The 20,736-nt window shown below is 44.8% G+C and overlaps 2 protein-coding genes across 2 annotated transcripts in view; one reads left to right on the forward strand and one right to left on the reverse strand.

Annotated features, from left to right (window-relative positions):
• SLC24A3 (solute carrier family 24 member 3) overlaps positions 1–20,736 on the forward strand; it is a 343,101-nt gene that overhangs the window by 57,340 nt on the left and 265,025 nt on the right. The gene's annotated exons all lie outside the window — the stretch shown is intronic.
• The window catches only part of CFAP61 (cilia and flagella associated protein 61), a 111,623-nt gene that overhangs the window by 30,114 nt on the left and 60,773 nt on the right, over positions 1–20,736 (reverse strand). The window contains exons 19-23 of the mRNA XM_061989412.1: positions 19,663–19,837; positions 12,292–12,584; positions 8,434–8,761; positions 7,851–7,942; positions 4,941–5,146 (exon numbers count right to left, since the gene is read on the reverse strand). Coding sequence (XP_061845396.1) covers positions 4,941–5,146; positions 7,851–7,942; positions 8,434–8,761; positions 12,292–12,584; positions 19,663–19,837 — 1,094 coding nt within the window. The remainder of the gene's footprint in view (positions 1–4,940; positions 5,147–7,850; positions 7,943–8,433; positions 8,762–12,291; positions 12,585–19,662; positions 19,838–20,736) is intronic.

The following is a 20,736-nucleotide window of genomic DNA, read 5'->3' on the forward strand; positions in this document are numbered from 1 at the left end:
CAGCTGGAGGGATGAAGTGCATCCCACTGTGGTGCAGTCAGAAAAGACAGCTGTCTGACTGGATGTGGTCATCTTCTGTCTCAACAGCCTGTTTCCTCAGCTGTTGTTTGCACAGGTAGGAACAAAAACGTTTGCTCTAAAACTCATGTTTAGCTGAGTAACAAACTGAGCCCACGCAGAGGCTACTCTGAATTAAGCTGGGGTACCTAACACTGATACCTATTTTTACCACAGTAATATCTGTGCCACTGGGATCACAGCTATGGCAGCTAGGTGTCCAGAGAAGCATTTATTTTAGCTGTGCAGTTTCAGGGTTGCAACAAGACCTCTTTTAAAAATGTCCATAGCACCTGTGTGCTAAGGAAGGAGAAAGGAGAAGAAACTTTAAGACTCTAAGGACATCTCCTGCAGAGGGCAGGGAGGAGGTGAGAGAAGAGATTTCAATCTGTCATTTGGTTGTGGGTCAAGTCTTGCAGCTTTTAATCATATTGAAGGCACCCTGAGATGAATGGAGCTTCTCTCTTGCCAAAAGGAAATGTTCTTTGTCTGGCTGTTAGCATTAGCTGCAGTCTCACTCGTGCAGCCAGGAGGGGTTGCAGCTTCAGGTCTGCTGGATCCTGAGGGCCTGTTGTTAATGCTAATTTAGAAATGGCCCTGGCACATTATGGTCAGGAAATCCGGTACCATGAGGCTAATTTTCAGCCCTTGTACCAAACGCAAATCAGTGAGGAAATTCACTGCTAGGTGCAGTCTCTAATTATTTAAAAGACAATTTGCATGCTACACAGAAATAAATTAGCTCCCAGGTGACAGCAGTTCCACCGTGTCCATTCCTGGAACCAGATGCCATGCTGGGAAATCTAAATGCAGACCAAAGGATTAAAACATCGTACTTCCTTGCCTCACAGGAAGGCCTTCCCCAAAATAGAGGCATAAAGAAGGGAGGAGAGGAATAACTGTTTCAAACCTCTAAGTTTAGAAGCTTAACTAACAAACCACAACTTTTTCACAGTATACGTATTCTTTCCTCTAAGGGAACTTCACATCTTGCTAGAAGATACTGCAAGTGGATGTATGTGTAATGTGTACTACTGTAAAAGGTTTTTCAAAGTCAAAGAGAGAAACTCAGTCCCAACATCAGGTTTGCACTCACACAGTCGTGTGACATCATTGCAGACCATGTGAACACCACCCAAAACAGTTTCTCTTCTTTCTATCACACACAGAAAAATCAACTAATGCATTTTCATATTCATTGCCAAAGGAAGGCCAGACACCACTTCTCATCTCCACAGAAGTCTCAAGACAGTCCTCATCTCCCAAGAGACGCTGAAACTTCTTTCAATTCAGTGGTTTTCTAGTAGACAGGCTTCTCATGGGTTAGTCTCATAGGTTTGAACAGAGTCTGGCATACACATACATGTACATTGCATATGGCATTGTATTATGGGGATGGATCTGTATTGTATATATACTATATCATACATTATATTGCCAGGCCTTTCCCACTGCTTGACCTCCTTCTGCAAGAAGCAATTTCCCGTGCCAGTTTGCTTTGTGCTAGGTCTGTTAGGTGGAGATGACAGGCAGTTTGCTTCCTCCTCTCGCCATCTCTTCCTTTTCTCACTAGTCCTTTCATTCTGCCATGGCTGACTGCAGAGGGCTTTCCCTTACTGCAGCGTGTTGTCTCCCACCTGTTAAAACTAGCTAGAGAACCTATGCTCCTCATGGTATGGACATTTGTAACAGAAGTACTAAGAGTGACAGGAATGGAAATGTGTGTGTGTGTGTGTGTGAAAGCACCGGAAGAAACAAGCCAGCAAGGATTAAGGAACAGCATATGTTGATTGCTACAGAGCAACATACGTGATTTCATTCAAATGACCAAACAGTAAGAAGAGAAGGAACAAACCCATCTAGAGATAAGGTATTAAGAGGATGGAAAACAGGACTGCAGACAATAAAACAACCAGATAAGAAAAACCTGGCAACTGTAATTCAGGAATTTTGCTGCAGGCTAATGAGAGGTGAGGCAAAATAATGAGGTAAACGATCCCTAACAACATCCACATCTAAAGACTGCAAAAGACTAGTCAAAAATTAGTTCATCATCACTAATTAAGATCTCAAGAGATGTGATGAAGACCTGGTAAGTGGTGTCCCTCTGTGTAGCACACTAGTGATCGTGGCCAGACCACCTGGACACACGGGTCATGGTGCCTGTCAGTAAGTGCGTGTGAGAGAACCCTGACCTTGCACAACTTCAGCTCCTGGAAAGCAGAGACTAGTTAAAATGTAAGCGGCCTGGCAGGAGCTGATACTGTGTGTAGGAGTGTGTATGCTGCCCTCAGATAAAGCTGCACTCTTTGCTCTTGTAGTGGTGACTGGCCTGACTCATCCTATTAACAGATCATCACTGGGATCTTCATCTCTCCTGAGATTTTTAAAACCTCTGTGGATGTTTAGAATTTGATCTTACTTGTAATCCCCCAATCAGCCTGTGCACCGTGTGGGGATCCTATCACAACCATGAGAGCAAGGGAGGCCAGCACATTCTTAATTTCTGTCATGCAGAAATAAGCTGCCCCTTCAGAAAATTAATGTCTTACCTCTTCAAAATCTGTGTGCACAGCTGTCGGGAGCACAGGTAAGTGCAGCTGCACCAGGGTCCCTGGGCTGGGCCACATGCCCAACGTGCAGCCACAGAGGGAAAGGGAACAAATGCTGCTTTTGTCAAGGTCAGGAAAATGCTGCTACCAGTGTTGCAGGCAGAAATCCCAAAGTAAGATGATTTATTCTTACAGATGTTGATGCTGGTGTGAAACTTGCTAGTGCATCTAACAACCGATACCGTAACCGCATCTGGGCAAACAGCAAAGGCCTAAGTGTCTGGCAACACTTGTGGTTTGTAGGAAAGAGCAGGTCACAGCTGTGTTTGCATACTGTAACACCATGAAAAAGACTGATGATACCTTGCCACAACTGGAATATTGAGTTTCTTCCAGTGCTCAAAATGTATTAGATGATCAGCGTCAGCTGTGACAGGGAAAGAAGATTACCTGCTGCCTTGGCCCGTCTCTTGTACGGTTGTCTCATCCTCCTTCAGTTTCTACTTAACATCTATTGACAATATGCTGCTGATGTGACCTCCACGTTTGCTGTGTGCCATTCCTCTCGTGTCAAATAAAGCCAACATTTTCTATAAATCAAAACCAGTCCCTGCAGCAGCAATAACTCACAGCTTCACGCTCCTCTCAGCAGAGCCACACGAGAGTCTCTTCAAGCGAAATTTGGAAAGATGCGTTTTTGCTCAGAAAACTTTTAAATCTCACAGTTGAAGTCTGAGCTCATCCCACCCTTCAGCTACAAGATGAGAAAAGTTACGAGCTTGACCTTGTAATGACCAGTGCAGGAAGAGGACTGCTTGTTTTTAACCAGTGGATTGTTGTTATCATGCAAGTTTCCTTTGGACCGCAGCATACCTCCTTTAGAGCAAACCTCTGCAAACTACCTAAATGTTACCTACATAACATTGTTTAATCTGCAGATTTTGCTACCATTTATGCCTTTCTTAAAATAATTTATAACAAAATCAGGCCTGGAGACTTTCAAGGCACCACCATCACCTTTGTACCATGATAAAAAGTTACTGTTTGTTCCTGTGCTTGGTTTTCTGTCTCTAAATGAGCTTATGCAATGCTTCACTTCTCTACCTGTGACAGTTTAGGTTCCCAAGCCACCACCTGGGAGGGATTTTTTAAAATCAGCAAGTTCTTCTGTTTCATTTACATGCTCAAAGAGTTCTGCCCCACGAACAAAACTCAAGGTTGGGGCTTTTTTTACGTTTCCTTTTTAAAAATGAAGTTTGACGTCAAAAGCGCTCGTTTGCCCTGGGGCATAAGGAATGAAAACAAGTTTGAGTCCTTAGGCCAGGTAAGATTTTAAGCTATGAAATTCTGAAGAAGCAGCAGCAGATTGAAGATATGGTAGATTGCATTTTTTCAGCTATTCCTCTCTCCATAATAACTTCCATAATTACGTTTGCGTTTCCAAAAGCAATGAAAATTTCTCTCAGGGGAGAGAGCACATAAGTCATGCCTAGAAATAGCCAGGCTCTTTAGTTTCTCCCACCACTTGAGAGAACCTCAGTCCTTGCCTTGGAACACCCAGTCCCCAGGGTTGCCCTGAGCTTGTGGGCAGAGGGAATCTGCAAACCTGTTCCATTGCTGCAAAGGGCTGCTGCAGGCTGGATGTGGAGCCTCCACTAAATATGCAGAATCCAGCCACAGCCTCCAGCTACAAAATTAAGTTAAAATAACTCCCTTGCACAGGGAACACAGTCTAGAGAATAAGCTTTATGATTTTCTTTATCACCAGGTAAGCAGGCAAGTGCTTGAGTGTGACTATCATCATGAGCGATTTCAAGTCTCCCTAGAAACCTCTGGCTTAAAATTTCGATTCAAAGTGGCAAGAACACTGACTTTCAGAAGTGACTTCTGAATATGAATCTTCAGTAGAAAAGGATTTTTCAGGTTCAGCTTAATGAGTTAAGCCTACTGAATATTCTAAGCAAAAGTTGTAAAGGTACTGAAATGCTCTTTGAGGTAAAAGACGGTCAGCTACACCACTGCTCCTCTAAAGTCTCAGATACACAGCTCTCTCCAGCAGGGTCTTCAGGCCTCGTGTTACCACTCAGATTTGGCCAAGTAGCAGAAAATGTTTTTAAAAAAATCTCTCTTTGGTTCCAAAACCACAGAGAATGCAGAGAACACAGAACTTGCCTTTAAGAGCTGTGTTTTCTGAAATCACAGAATGTTAGGCATTGTTAGGCATTAAATGATCTCTAGAGATCATTTAATCCAATCTCATTAGAACCCCTGAGTTTTACACCTTAGATGTACAATGCTGAGTTTCCATGCACAATGCTGAGTTTACCTTACCTGTACAGATCCTTGATCTGCCCTTCATTCCAGCGGTAACACAGGTCGTTGAGAAGACGCTCGTGCTGTCCGTACAAGCAAATGTAGTTGGAGACAGGAAAGGGTTCCTTTGAGAAGCAGGTGATGCTATCTACCATACTGTATTTGTTGATATGCATCCTGAAATAATTCCCAAGTCTTGCCTCTCCGGTTATCATCTCCATCCCCTGGAACAGAAGATGTAAGGAAAGCTGTGGACGTGGCTCTCACACAGGATCAGGTTTGGTTTCCTAACTAGTATTTACCATCTCTCAAAGTCCACAATCCTTTCTTTTAATCAAGAATACTCATTCCTGGTAGCACGATTTATACAAGAAGGCACTTTGCCACGGTTGGGACACAAACACTCTGTGTGGTTCTGCCCTTGACTGACTGCACAGAACGCGGTGCAGCGTCTGGCTACGTGGGCAGCATGAGCCTCGGCTGCCCAGTCCCCACTGCCATCTCAGACAGCTAAGGGTACCCTGGGCCACCCCAACTGCACTGGCAGCCATGGCTCACGATCCATGGGAGACCTGTGACCTCCTGGACCAGCAGCTGGAGGTCAGGAGGAGTGCCCTGGGGCATCCCAAACAACACTAGATGCCTCTGTTTCAGCAACTGAACTGAACTCCATTCATCCTAATTTACTACATGGAGCCCATATGATTGCTCACACATGGCATATGATAATTTCCTACAGGATACCACCCTGATGAAGGAAGAACACACTGGAACACTTTACTCTCTCTCTCCAGATTGATAACTATATGTGTGCATTTTCATATATGTATGTACAGACAGGGGCAGGTGCAGAGTCCAGGTTTATGGCACGTGGCTGCAGGCAGAGGGTCGATACCACCACGTTCATTGGCTACAAGCAACCTTCAATGTTACAACTCAAAAACTGATCACATACCAATTAAGCATTTTTGGCTCCCTGTAGAATTTTTATAGTAGTCAGAGGTGGGATGTGTTAGAACAACCTTCCAACAAGGAAGAAGGTACCAAGAAGGACCCTGTTCACTTCTAAACCCAAATCCTACGTTTTACAAATGGCACTATGTATTAGATGATTGCCTGCAGCTGCAGGAGGCTGGGCTTGATCTCTTGGGATATTCCCTCAGGCTGTGCTCTAGACTTTTCAAGTGTGAATTCCTGTTGCCTTAAAAAACCCCATATATACATACACTTACATTACATACACGTGCATATGGTTATGTGTGTATATATACACACACAAACACATACACACACATTTATATGATTTAGAATTGCTCTCAGTGTCTCTCTCTGGCTAATGTGCACGGGGGCTGCCAAGCGTTGCTAATACCAACTGCACTACCAATACAGCAATAGTAACGTTGGATGTTGATGCTCAAACTGCAGCAGTTAGTTTCAGCTGGTTAAAACAATCACTTGCATGACAAAGTGTAAACATTTCCTTCAAATCTCACATTGCAGCAGGATGATCCAATAGCTTGAAGCTGTTTTTCAGAGCTGTATTCATGTTCCAGTTTTATGTATTTCTAAAACCTGTTGCTAGGCTACAGTAACCTTTGTTCCTTCCACATCTCTCAGCTAATGCATTTCACCAGCTTCTCTTACTTCTTCCTTAGGAAATTTTTAGGATTTACATGAAGTTTCTGGAGTGGCTTTAAAGATGTTCTCTTTTCAGACAGCAGGTAATCAAAGCTATAGCAGAAGAATTCTAATCATGTTTTAGCAGTCTGGAGTGACAAAACCAATTTTTCTCTCTCTGATGGTCCTTTCTGCTTCCCAGTACATGCTGCTTTGGGCAGCACATCCTGGATCTGCAGAGCAGGAAAGCAGAGTGAGCTCCCAAAGCATGGATTCCTTTTTAAAAGGAATCATTCCTTTCTATGGACCATCACTGCACGAGCTTTAAAAACAACATTAAAGTTGTCTTTTAAAAGCTGTTCTTTACATCCACTACAAGAATGGGCTCAGGGCAGAAATCTCTGATGAAAAAGGCATAATCTGTATGAAACAGGAGCTTGCCAGGGTGGATGGTCCTCTCTGGCTTTAAAATATGTCAATCTATTCCACTTCCTATTTCACAAGTCAAGTTCTCCAGTAAGAGAAGGCTCTCCACATTTATATCATGGGACAATCTCCTATGTAGCCCAACTATGTGAAGTGCTTCCCCTGCCTGTCCCAGGATGACTCTCATGGCTGCAACACTAGCTGCTGTGCTGTGTATTAAATATGTGCTGGAAACATCAAAAGCTACATATTCCATATGAGTGAGAAAATTACTTCTCTCTCTCCCAAGAATCAAGCAAAAATAAAGCCATTTTTTTCAGAAAAGAGAGTACTGAGGAAAAGCCAACATGACAACCTCCCAGCTTGTGCTGAAACAAATGTCTCAGGAGCCAGGTACAGTGCTGAGCCACCAACTCTGGGGAAAAGGGGTCAAGGAGTTGAGCTGTAGTGCCCCATTAGGGAGCTATTTGAACCCAAAGTGCTACCAATAGTAATGAAGAGTTCAGGGCATTAGGAATCGACAACTATTTCCTGCATTCAAGGACCAGAAACCCTTTTGGTGGCAAAAGAATTAGGAATGGCAGTAAAGAAGATAATCAGATAATCTCACCTGTATTTATTCCACATTTACAATATGACAGTGAATTTACACTGAAACAGACCAAGTATTTTCCAATAATCCCAGATTATTGTGGTTTGTTCCATTCCAGAGTTTACTGATAAGTACCAGCCCTGGAAGGCTGCTAAATACACACTTAAACCCATGCTTGCTCAAGACATTTGTCTGAGAGGCACAGCAGTTGTGCCTGTACCCCTGCTATCCTAAATAAGAACATCTTTCCAAATGGAAGACAAAACAAAGGAAAGCTAGATAATGTATCTTACGTGATCACACAGTGCGAGCTCTAAATCCAAGCGGATGGGGATTTCTGGTTTGGAAATATGCAGGTAATGATAACCTCCAGGAAGAATACCTCCTGCCACAAATGAAAACATGACATTTATTCAGCCACAAAGAAGAAAACTACGAATTTGTCTCCCATAGTCTTTCGTTTGGTTTTTTGATTACTAAATGCCTCCAAAAAGAAAACAAGGAACTGATTTTGTTCGGTGGACTTCAGCTTCAAACATTTTTGGTCCTCTTACACATATTGTCTCAGTAGCCACAGGTTAGAAAGTTCTGACTATTGTTTTATTGATCCTGAACTTGGAATAAGACACTGAGTTTCACTGGAAACACTCTGCATTCACTGCAATATGAACAAAAGCACAACTTGGTCTGTCATTAGCAAAAATCTACAGCATAAGAACTTATTGCAACTCACCTCTCTCCAGTGATGATACAAGGAGCTTTGAGGACTTCACTGCATCAGGTGGCATCTCAGGTGAGATGGACCTGCCCTTGATACATTGCAGCAAAAGTACCAAAGAGGGTATGAAAGTCTGACAGAAGTCCAGTTGGACGTACCTTTAGCTTTACACCCTTTGTACACGGGGATGAGTCTCTCTGTGCCTTCTGCTGGCTTAGGAAAGGGCTTCGAGGTTGGATCCAAGAGATTCAGCATGGATGCAGCAAGCTCAAAGCCAATCTCTTTCGAACTGAAGTTGCTGTGTGTCCACTCATCTGCACAGTATCTCCTGGGGTACTTGGTTAACGGCCCTGCAGCCCTGACACTGGCATCATTCGTTCGGAATTCGGTGTCGACCACTAGTCTTCCATCAAAAAGAAGGCAAGCATCATTAATTGCCTTGAAGGTTTCATAATCCACTGTCCTGTAGGCAAAGCTGAAAAATGCCTAAAGAAGAGACGTAAATAAATGTGTATAGTTTATAATTCAAATATTAGTTAGTGGGTCACTTTGTAAATCGAAACTTGCTCTTTGTTCTGAATGTTCTTTATTGCAAAAGACAAGAACATGAGATAAGGTATGATTTTACATACACAGCTAAATCCTTCTGATCCACTAGTTACAGCTACTGAAATCAAAACAAAGACAGCAGCGAGGAGAATTACTGAACTAGACTCCTCTACTTCTGGCTATTAGATGAGTGTCCTTTTAAAAACTGTAATATTAACTATGCCACATAGCCCGAGTGGATGAGCATGTTTTATGTGTTAGTATGAGCATATGAAATACACTTGAATCCTTTATGAAGTCGGTTTTCTTCTTTCACATGCTCAAGCCAAACTGACAAACTACGTAACAGAAAAGCACAACGTACTTTGCCTTTTAGCAGGACAACTGTCTATCACAAATCTTCCAGCTGTTTACCAACAGACTATGTCACTATGGCTACCAGCATGGGGATATTCAATGAAACACAGAGATAGGAAATGAAAATCGGTCAGAGGAAATATCAACCTCAAACTGCAGCAGCAGAATGTGAGCCAGTGGAAGCCAAGAAGTTTGTGAAAGGTAGAAATGGACTGAGTACGTGCATGAAAAGGAAAGCATATGGATTTATTACACCTGATCATGGTGCAGATTTTGGAAAGCCTATCCAAACTTTGCCAGGACCGAAACACATCTCTAACTACTCAAGGTTTGGACAGTACCTGCTTTAGGAGGCAGACTAATCTGTACCTCCTCAGTGTCTGGGACTAGCGTGCCTATGGCAGCTGGGGCCAGCCACTTTGGGACAGGGCACAGGTCTAGCGGGACATCAAACCCATCTGGATCATCCAGGTCAGCCCAGAGGAGGCCATGTGTGTACATATAGCACTTGGCACACTTAGCTGTCAGTTACTGAATCTGGTGATGAACACAGCAGACAACTGAATCATCCACTGTGTTTTGGTTTGTGCGACTGAACAAAGGCGTGAGTGCCACTCTTTGCAAAGACTGCCTGTGCTGTCTTATGTCTCCCTGCAGAACCAGCCCTGAGGTGGGGATTTATCTTGGCAGAAAGCAGGAGAAGCTACAGCTGCAGCACCCTCACAGTCACCTCTCACAGAGGATAAACTGAAAGCTGGCAAAACAATGGTCCCCGAGACAGTGTAGAACAGGAGTGCACGCTGGGCACTGGGGTTGCAAGGCAATAAGAATTACAAAATTGAGAGACTTTATAAACAAGATCATGACCTGCAAAGGGTACAGATGAAGACTGCTTCCCTGCTACAATATAGTTTGTGAAGCTCCAGAGCCTTTATAAAGAACTTTCCCCTTCATCACTGCCCTCAGCTTTTAAAACAATTAGACAAGTTGAACACTGCTGCCCACCATCAAGAAAGATGACTGTACAGGCTGAGGGAAGGGTGAAAAGTTGAGCATGCATTATCTTGCTGCCTTCACCTTGTGTGGCTCAAGACATAAGTGTATCAGGGAAAGCCAGCATCACTTATATGTCCTTCCCTTAGTGTCAGCCTGAGGGAGGACACGGTTGTGACCTGGGTAAATTATACCACCGAGAGCTTTCCTGGGAACTAAGGGCAATTGTCAGATGCTCACGACTGGCTTAAGGAGCCAGACAGAAGAAAAGGCACAGGAAAGGGAAGCAAAGGGAGCTGGGAATTTTAGCAACACTGGCATAGCAGAAATGTGGCAGCAGAGGAGCCAGAACCTCCGGGCTTGTTCGTATATAAAGGAAGCAATGAGCTATGCACAGTTAAGGCAATTCTAACATCTAGTAGATCCAAAGACAGAGGGACCACACAGCCTCTGGTCCTGCCGGCTGACAGGCAGGACAGTGTCACGGGAGGGGAGGGAGGGAGGGGAGGGGAGGGGGCGGCTGCAGCCTCCAGGCTGGGAGCCATCTGTCAGCCCAGGAGGGAGGGAGGGAGGGAGGCTGCTGCTTTAGGGAAAGAGGAGATTTTCTTCCGTTGTTTTTATCCCGTAGGACTCAACAAATTAAGCCCCCAAGAACTGCCAGTCAACAGTTGATATTGGCTGAAACCCCACAAGGCGCAGAGCTGCTGCGGTGCCGATTCCTGCACAGCCTGCTCCGGTGTGAACACAGCTGCCTTCCTGGAGGGCTGCTCTCTGCAGCCCTGTCCTCCTCTGAGCACAGGCTCCCAGGCAGCTACGAGCAGATACAGGAGCCTTGCAAGACAGCTGCACTGGTTTTGGAGAATGTGACTGTACATCTCATCTCAGAAGCTGAATGAGAGAGACCTGGGGGGGAAGAACCATAGCTAGAGGAGGACAGGCACAGGACAGAGGTCAAAACAGGACAGGAGAAACAAACCGGGAGGAAATGAGGGTCCTGAAGGAATGGTACAGGCCACGCCAGCCAAGTGATGGGGAAAAGAGTGGGGGCTGAGGGGAAGGTGGTGAATGCACATGAAGTTGCCAGAACAAGAACCATATTGAGGTCTCTGTGGAAGTAGGAAAAAAAGTAGAGGGATTTCAGGCAAAGAGGGGGGAACATTAAGCATTCCACATGAGGAGAAAGCGGGAGGAACGTCACTGCTGATGTGGGGACCAAGGTCAGGCTACTGCTACTGGAGAGATGTGCTACGCAAGACCTTCAACTCCACCATGAAGGGCTTAACTCCCCATATGTTAAAAAGAGAAGGGTTGGGGAAACCCAGTGACTTGGGGCTTTCCAGTGCAGGGGAGCTGTCAGGGACCATGATTGCCAGGGAGCTCTCCTGGAGAGGCAGACGGCTCTTCCTTTCCAGAAAGACACCCGACTTGCTGCACAAAGAAGCGAGCACAGAGTGGGCTGTGCTGAGGAAGCCACGCAGCTGCCTACTGATGCATATCTTGCAAGGACTCTGTCAGAAGTGCTCACTCAAATGGATTATCCCCATTAAGAAAAACGGAACTATCCTGCCCTTAGGAAAGGGTGAAACCTGTCACAACCCACACAGTGGGGCCATACCTGTGAGTGTACCTGTAATTTACTTAGGTAAGACATTGATACTATAGATGAACAAAAATTCAGTTGTTACTGTATAGGGGTGAAATCTGTTTACAATATGTTTTAATTAGGTTACATAGCAGGCCTCTCTTATCCTAACATTTTTGGCTTCTACTGTGACTTAATCAAATGCACATAACGATAGACAGGAGTCACTGAACACATTTAAATCATAAAAGGATTTCTGGAATTATTTAGAAAATGAATTAAGAGTATTTGTCACTCAGCAGTGAACAACTATTTGTGAGTCAGGTGACTTAAACACACTTTAATCTCCATCACTCAGGGCATTAACAATGGGTTTATTTGGAGTTTTTAAAACCAGTCCTTTAGACTAACAAGTGAACGTTCAGTCTTCCAGAGACAATGGGAAAGTAGACAAGCGGACGAGGCACTCTCTACATTTGACGGTCTTTGTCTTAACAACCAGAGTGAAGGAAATACAATGAAAGCATATACTTACTGAGCACTGCAATTGAAATGGTTTTGTACTAGTAGTGAAAGCAGCGCATGTGATCAGGTCTGGGTCGGTGCCTTCGCTCCACTGTGCCAGGATGCTGTCACAATAAACAGACACGCCAGCCTTTGACAGTGCCTCCTGAACAGCACTTTCGATTTGGTTGTTGTTAAGGCAAGTAACAGTTGAGCTGGGTGGAGGCTGTACCAGATGTATGCGAGAACCATTAATTCCAAGAGATAAGAGAGTTTCTACAGTGGTGTAAATGTCAATTGTATTCCCATAGACAATGATGTTCCCTAGGGAAAAAAAAAGAGGGAAAATTTCTAAGACGCACAATGAAAACCTTATTAGTATAACTCAGATGATAATAACACGAAATTGCTCTCTTTGAACCTCTTATTTCTCTGACGCTATGAAGCAAACAATGTTACCTAGCAACAGTAGCTAAGATAATTTAGTGAAGAATCTGTACAAAACATCCCACAAAGTAGGCAAGCACTTAGCATGGAAGTATGACATTCATCCTGACCCCATAATTTGAAACTATTTTGATTGAAAATTCTCTAGGGGAAAAAAACCCAACACGTTTTTTATTTTGTCCTCCCCTCCCTCCTCAGTTTTGCTCATCCAAAGGACGTATTGGGGGGACACACACAAGGACACAGGAGCAAATGAAATGCATCACGCAGGAAAAAACCCCACCAGCGATGGAAAGACCGAGGGACAGAGAGCAAGGCACTGTGCAGTATGGGAGGTCACCAGTGCTGCCGCTTCCTCCGGCAAGAGCCCCATCCCAGACAGCCAGGACGGCCCTGTGACACAGCCCCAGCCTGTGTCTGCTTCCTAAGGGCACAGGCGGCCTGGGTGCTGACAGGCAGCGGCTGGCAGCCCTGCGCTGCTCTGTGCAGACAGCTGCCTCCCTCCAGTGCATGTTGGAGAACGCCCAAAACCTAAATGCCTCCAGTACGTGCTCTGAACCAGACAGCCTCTGTCCTTGCACACTGCCTAGAAATCAGCAAGCTTCAGACAGACATTTCCCATCAGTTGGTATGAAAACAGTGTTGGGATGCTGCTGTTCCTTTTGCAGTGCATTGTCACTGGAGCACAAGTCACTATTTAAACCAACCCCATTTTTCCACCCACTGGGGAAAGGAAGCTCTGATTCAAATCCACATCTCTCACCTCCCAGGGAAGTGCCCAGAACTACAAAGCTGCAGGCTACATGGCAGGATCTTGCAAAGTCTCATAGGTGCCACTTCAAGCTGCATAGTTAAAGCTGAGAGCAAATTTGTGAAGATAGGAGGGAAGCAAATTCTGTGTGAGCATAATGGGACTCTCCAGCCTAATGGCTAAAGCCCTCCTGGCAAGGAGGAATGCAGAGCTGGGAAGTGTTGGAGCATCTGTGTGTTTTGTCTAAGGATGGTTTAATATAAAACACAAACACTCTTCTGAGCAGGGACTAAAGTGTGCTCCTCTTCTCCCCATTCCCTCTGCCTCCCTCCTCAGAACAAGAACCCTGATTCTGCTCCGTGATCTACTAAGCCTTCAAGTAATCCATGCAAAATGCCATAGCTCTCATAAGACAGACTGGGAACTCCTTTCCTGGTGGCTAAGGACCCTTTGCTACAAGGGCCACAGCCAAGCTCCTGTCAGAGCAAAGGACTGAGCCCAGAGTACAGGCTCCTCTGTGCATGCAGCAGTAACCACACACATGTAGCAGTAACCACATACATGCAGCAGTAACCACATACATAACCACCAGCTCTGCATCCTGGTATTTAGCCGCCCCAACAGCTCACTCAAGCTACAAGGCCAAGGCAGATGGAGGAACAGCCGGGCTGGGGACTTAGACCTTCAGTGAGACACCATCTCCAACACATTAAGTCTGATGGGTGTTTCAGTACACTGAGAATCAGATCAGTCAGCACAAAGATGTATCGAGTGCATTTAATGTCCCATATCTGGGCAGTGCTGCTGGTCAGCAGGTGCCTTTATGGCTTTCTGGGAAATCCCTGGCTGAAACAGGAAATAACTGAGCCATACTTACACAAGCTAACATGTAAACATCCTTCCAGCAGAGGACATCGTATGCTTGGGCATGGAGTGAGGAGAAAGGGAACTGCAGAGCAGCTAACAGGCCCAAGTGTCGCTGTTCCAGGCAACGTGTGTAAACCGGGAGAAAGCCAGCATACAAATCCCAGACCATCCCAAGGCTTGCCCAGTCTCAGATCGAAGCTGAAGGATTACACAGAGGAGATAAGGCCTCATAGAAGAAGACTGATGACACGGCAGGAGTTTCTCTATGAGCTCTGTGAAAAGAACTTGTGATCTGGTGTTGAAGGAAAAGCGTAGGGTGGGATGTACTACTGAAAAATCAGTGTTGAAACGTTTGAGGTGTTTCAGGAATGGCCTTTAATTGTCATAAACAGCAGGTGTCTCTGGCTCCCCACCGACTACGTAGCAGTAACTGCAATCAGAATTTGGTCAAACAGCTGACTTCCCTACACCACTGGCTTGATCTTGATTTTTGGCAAGGTTTGTTTTCCTACATGGTGCTGCAGTGAGCACTGATGAGCAAGGAAGACAGTGCCTCATGCATCTGCCTTGCCTGTTTATGTCAGCACTGGCATTTATGTCTCCCTACAAGTGATAGCATCCCCTACAACCTAAATGTTATTATTTCATAGGCTAAACTAATTTCACTGGGACCATGTTTCAGTGCGTGAGAGACAGAGCAATACTAAACAGAGCATTCACAAAGCCCCAGCTCCCACGAATATTAACGATAAAAATTGTTAACAGATGTTCTGTTACTCCCCTTTGACTACAAGGTTATTTTATCTGTCCATATCAGATTGGCTACTTGTAGCTGACAAACAAACGTACTCCTTGATAAGTGCCAGCAAAGAGAATTGTGCCATGATCATAGATGCTCAGAAATGACGGAAAGTATATTTTCACTGTTCACATTAATGACCAGGGGAACAGAACAATGGCACCTCCAAATGGATTTATCTGAAATCATCAGAAGAAAAGAGATCTTACTGCTTTCATAATGTAATACAGAATATGTACAGTGTGTGACTCTGGAAATCCTGTCCATTGCTGGTGCCTGCCAGGACACCAAACTGTAAGCAGTACTGTCCTCGTGAGACAGCCAAAAAGGAAGGAAGATGTGCGACTGATCCATCCCTTTCACTGGCGCATCAAGGTGTAATGCAAGAAGTAAAGAAGCAGAACTAGTTGTGGAATACAAACTTTGATGTATTACTATTTAGTCACCTAATGTGCAAATAGTGCTGGTAAGAACGTGGTATGTAGGTGCTGACAGCCTCACGTTACATTTGTACATTTCTAACCAGCAAGCAAGTGGTGAAAAACATCAGCATCCAAAGAGGATGCAGTGTCTGGGAAAGGGGAGCAAGGAGCACTCACCAAAGACAGCCTAGCCAAATTTTATCCTGCCTCTAAGGCAAGCAAGTCTGGGCAACTGAGACACACCCTCACAGTTTGACAGCACCAATGTCCTTGGAGGGAGGTGAGTTGCTGCACCCTGTGTGGGCATTTCAGTGTCCCCCAGATCAGGAGCAAGCCTTGACTTTCCCAAGGAAAATGAAAATTCTGTTTCATATGGCAATATTAAGTACAATCACATTAGATCAAGGGAAACAATGCTCCTTTGCTGACCTCTTGTAAATCAACAACGTACGCTTTCTGCTTATTACAATATTAGGGGCTTTTTAGATTACAGCGCTGGTAGTGTAGGAACTACAGATATTCATTACGGACTGAGATGATGTTCACTGGACAGACAGCAGTTCCTCAGGATGCTTTTATTATTTAACTACATGAAAATGTATCTATCTGTGAGTAAACACAATAATCTTCCACAGAAAAAAAGCAGCCATAAATAAAGACCATTGGAGTAGTTTTATCATTTATTACTAGAATGTCAGCGTTCTGCAGCAGAGCGGGCGCATTCATTTTACACAAGTGGAAGCACAAGATTCCAGTGACCCTAGCATGACCTGAATCTTTTTAGTTTGCAAAAGCTAAAGGAGAAAACCAGTATTAGCTAAAGCATCCGTGGCTCTGGTCGAGTGATTCATGCACTGGAATTTTAATGCGATGCTATTCCTACAAACACGCTTTTAATAAGGCAGTAAACTATGTTTAGGTAAAGAGAAAAAATAATTGCTCCATTTTGGGCCATTAAAGCAGTTTTGTTCCTTACTTTACTCCCATCCTACTTTTTATTTTCATGGAAAGTGTGGAGCTAATAGGAGATGAATTTAAATGAGTCACAATTACAGTTACAATAGGTTACATGCATTAGGCTGTGGGTTCAGCAGAGAAAGCCCAGCAGCAGCCACGGGGCTGGTGCTTGCACTGCTCCTCCAGCAGCACCTGCTGCCCAGGGCTGACACCTTCTCCTGGCACCTCTCCTTGCCCACAGCCAGGAGCCCAGCAAGGAAGGCTGAAGCAACCATGCTGCTGCCTGTCCCTGGCAGCACAGTCGCTGCTGCCTGTCCCTGGCAACACAGTTACTGCTGCCTGTTCCTCACAGCACAGTCACTACTGCCTGTCCCTGGAAACACAGTCACTGCTGCCTGTTCCTCACAGCACAGTCGCTGCTGCCTGTTCCTCACAGCACAGTCACTGCAGCCTGTCCCTGGCAGCACAGTCACTGCTGCCTGTTCCTCACAGCACAGTCACTGCTGCCTGTTCCTCACAGCACAGTCGCTGCTGCCTGTTCCTCACAGCACAGTCACTGCAGCCTGTCCCTGGCAGCACAGTCACTTCCACCACGGCGCGCACACAACGCCTCCCATCACCACGGGCTACTGGGCCCATCCTGCTCTACTTGACTCCCCAAAAAGCAACCACTGATTTAATCCAGAATGAAGCAGTACCTACTGCTCACAGAGGGAAGAAAAGCAATTCAAAACCCCACCTTAACTCTTAATTAAAAACTCCTCTCAAAATCTGTGCCACCAAACAAAGGTTTCATCCAATTGGGCGAATAGACTTGATTTGTGACGCTCAGTGATTAACACTTGCCTTTAAAAAGTCTCCACAATTAGAGGTGGTGCTGAAGGCATGTTTGCCTTTCCTGGTCTGGGGCTTTCCTGCCCCAGGTGGGCAGCTCTGGGTGCGGGTGGTAGCCGCTCTCTGCCCAGCCCCCAGGCTGGCTGCGGGGGCTCAGCCAGCGGCTGGGCCAGGAGAACAGGCTCCAGGGTTCTTTGATAAACATAGCAAATGGCTGAAGAAGAGGTGCACAAACAGAAGGAAGTTGTGTGGAGAAAAGGCAGAGTATAAGATGAGAGTTATTCTTGTACCTGAAGTGGGAGAATGAAATGTCTATTTCTGTGTAGCTGCAATGATCAGCATATACAACTTTACCAGCCACCTGGTTTTTTTAAACATCAACAAATGCTACTTAATGACAGGGTGAATTCTAACATGTCCAAAGCAGGTGAGTAGGCATTTGACAAACAATACTTTACAGTTCTGAGGAGATGAAATATACAAGGTGTGATTGCCTACTGAAGGCAAAACTAGGATCTGGAGAATCTCAGAGATGAAAAGAAAACACAAATATAAAACTTTGGTCGTCCAGTAGGGCGACAGCGTGACCTGCAGAGGACTGACACATCCAAATCGATTGCTGAACTCCACAGGAGCCTTGCCTCTGCACCTCTGTGAGCCCATTGCCTATTAGACTGTCTCCAGAATAGGCCAGGGGTTGAAAAGTGGACTCATTTTCAGAAAGAGCAGGGATCTTGGACACAGCTATGATCAAGTCTGAAAGAACTACATTAGTAAGAAAACTAGCTGGCAAAAGAAGCAGGGTGAGGGAGAACAGAGAAAGACTTCTCCAGCTGGGCACTCTATAGCTTACATCTGCAGCAGCACAGAATGTGAAGTGGGGAGAGCAGTGAAAGGGACCTGGAGCCAGAGGCAGGATGGGGAGAAACATCTCCCACAGATCACATCTCCAAGAAGTCCCTCCAGGCCGGCCTCATAGGGCTTGTGGATTTAGCTTAGAGCTGACAACAGGACAGTGCCTAACTAAGATACAGCAGCAATAATGACCTGATTACTATGACATTATTGTAGTGTTGATGCCAGTACAGGTGCATTCACCCCCAGCAGATGAAGCGCTGCAGCTCTGGCGGGCGGCCTTCCTGCAGCTGCACCGCAGCGCATTCCAGCACTGGGCACGCGCCCATCCGCACCTCCCACTGCCAGCAGCACACAGGGAAAATAACAGCCTCATCTGGTTATGCAAACGCAGCTGTGCTATCAGCTGGCCAGCAGGTACAGGCACGAGGGCAGCGGCTGGTATCAGCTGGAGAACAGTCAGACGCTCTGTTTACACGTCTGAGGCCAGGAAGCTGCCTGAGGAAAATGTGAACGGAAACATCATCATGTTCATTGTCTCCTGTCCTGATCACAGCAGGACTTGGAGGATGACAAAGGAACTGCCAATGTCTTGAGAACTTCCCTAAAGGTCTGCTGAGCAAGGCTGAACCTTGTAAGACCACACTAAGTAACCACCAACTTTCTTTATGTTCTCCAGGAAGAAGCCAGGTAAACTACACCTTTAGGCAACTCCTGTTGTTGCACGGGGTGGACAGGAACTTCCCACAAAGACACCGTCCCTGCTCTGAGCTCTGTCCTAACTCGGACCAGGCACACAGAGCTGATGTCACATGAGTTCATGTATCACTTGGTCTCTGTTTCTGCAGTTGAAGGTGTAACTCGAGAGCCTGGATGACTCCAGATATTTTCGATAGCACACACCTTCAGTGAAGGAGCTAACAACTACAGGAACAATGCACACACAAACAGGCAGAGGAAATACACACATGGTCGAAATCTGCACCAAGGTGTGATTTTAAGGGTTGAAAAGAAAATACTGGAAGCCTGCAGTTCTATGTGAAAGTCTGTAACTGATGTAAGCAAACACAAAGACGAGAGATCCTTGAAAAAGACCACTTCCTAATTTGGACCCGTTTTCCTTGTTATGCCTCAGGTCTAGATATTTTTCTATACAACAGAAAAACACATCCACTAATTAAATTATTATTTAATTGGCTAATTAATGACTCCAGCCAGATTTGCATTTGGGACTCATTTTGGTTTATGTAATAATTATAGATAATTAATCTATCTCAATCCTTTCTTTCCCAGCTAAATATGCTGGGTATCAAAAATGACAACAAATTGTAAATTAATCTGGAAAACAAAGCACAGCAGATGAAAGACTTTGTTAGAATTAATCAGGCACCAATTACACCATGGAATTAAAGAAACAATAAGCCTAGAAAACACTTCTGTAAATGTGCATGTGTTAACAAAAACCCTTACCTTCTGAGTTGACAACATTTTCTTTCAGCCAGTGCGCTGCCTTTAAGCAATCCTGACTGTCGTTTAGAGTAAAATGATTGGAAGGGACCTTCCCCGTGTATCTTTGTGGCCACTTGCTTCTGACTTCTCTGTTAGTTGGGAGTTTACTGAGATCTGCTCCAGTGGGAGACAGGGCCTGAGAGAAAGGGATGAGTGAGTATATGGCATGCCTCTTGGAGAACTGTTAAGAAAGATTTAAAAAAGCAATGACATGGGGTGTCTATCCTTGTACATCCCAACCCTTCTTAACAATCAGCTGAAGCAAACACATCAATGGCCACAGAGAAAATAGATCCCTGCCAGCCTGAGTACACACAGAGGTACACACGCATGTGGTACGTGTTCCACATTTTCTATGGGATAGGGGTGAGCATTTTAAACAGCAGTGTCAGAACAACAGAATAACAATACAGGCAAATAGTAAACAAAAGGGACTTCACAGCAAGCAGCAGAAACGCAGAAGTATATGGTTGAAGGACCTCTGCAGTTATTTGAATTACATTTACCTTTACGTGACATTTGTAAATTCTTTGTGAAGCACAACTGCCTTTTGTCAGCAAAAATCACCTTTCTAAAATAGCAGAGATGCTATCCCAGAGAAAGGGACTGAAACCTGCTTGATGGTTAAAATGCCAGGATTCAGAAAAACGTTAATTGTGTTAATGCTACTTACGGTAACATATTCAATCTGAATTACACAGAGCAAAACAGGGGATCTCACCAATGACTTCCACAGCACCAGTGATTAATGTCTTAAACAATGTTCTTGCTGCCAATTGGATCAAACGAACACACCATTCAGTCATACAAACACAGGCATGCATCAAGAGATATTACTAACCGAACAAGTAAATCCTCTTAATCATAATGAATAATGTTTTGCTAGGCATTCATCTGACTGCTTAGCAAAAAAGGTACAACTTATATGGACTACAGCTCTGTGTAATAAAACAGGGGCTTCATGATAAAAGTGATTCCTCCCTACTTTTTGTAGAGTTTAAAAGTGGGAATAGATTATGTTAGGTTTTTCTTCTT

Source organism: Colius striatus, chromosome 2, assembly GCF_028858725.1.
Source record: "Colius striatus isolate bColStr4 chromosome 2, bColStr4.1.hap1, whole genome shotgun sequence".
NCBI lineage: Eukaryota > Metazoa > Chordata > Aves > Coliiformes > Coliidae > Colius > Colius striatus.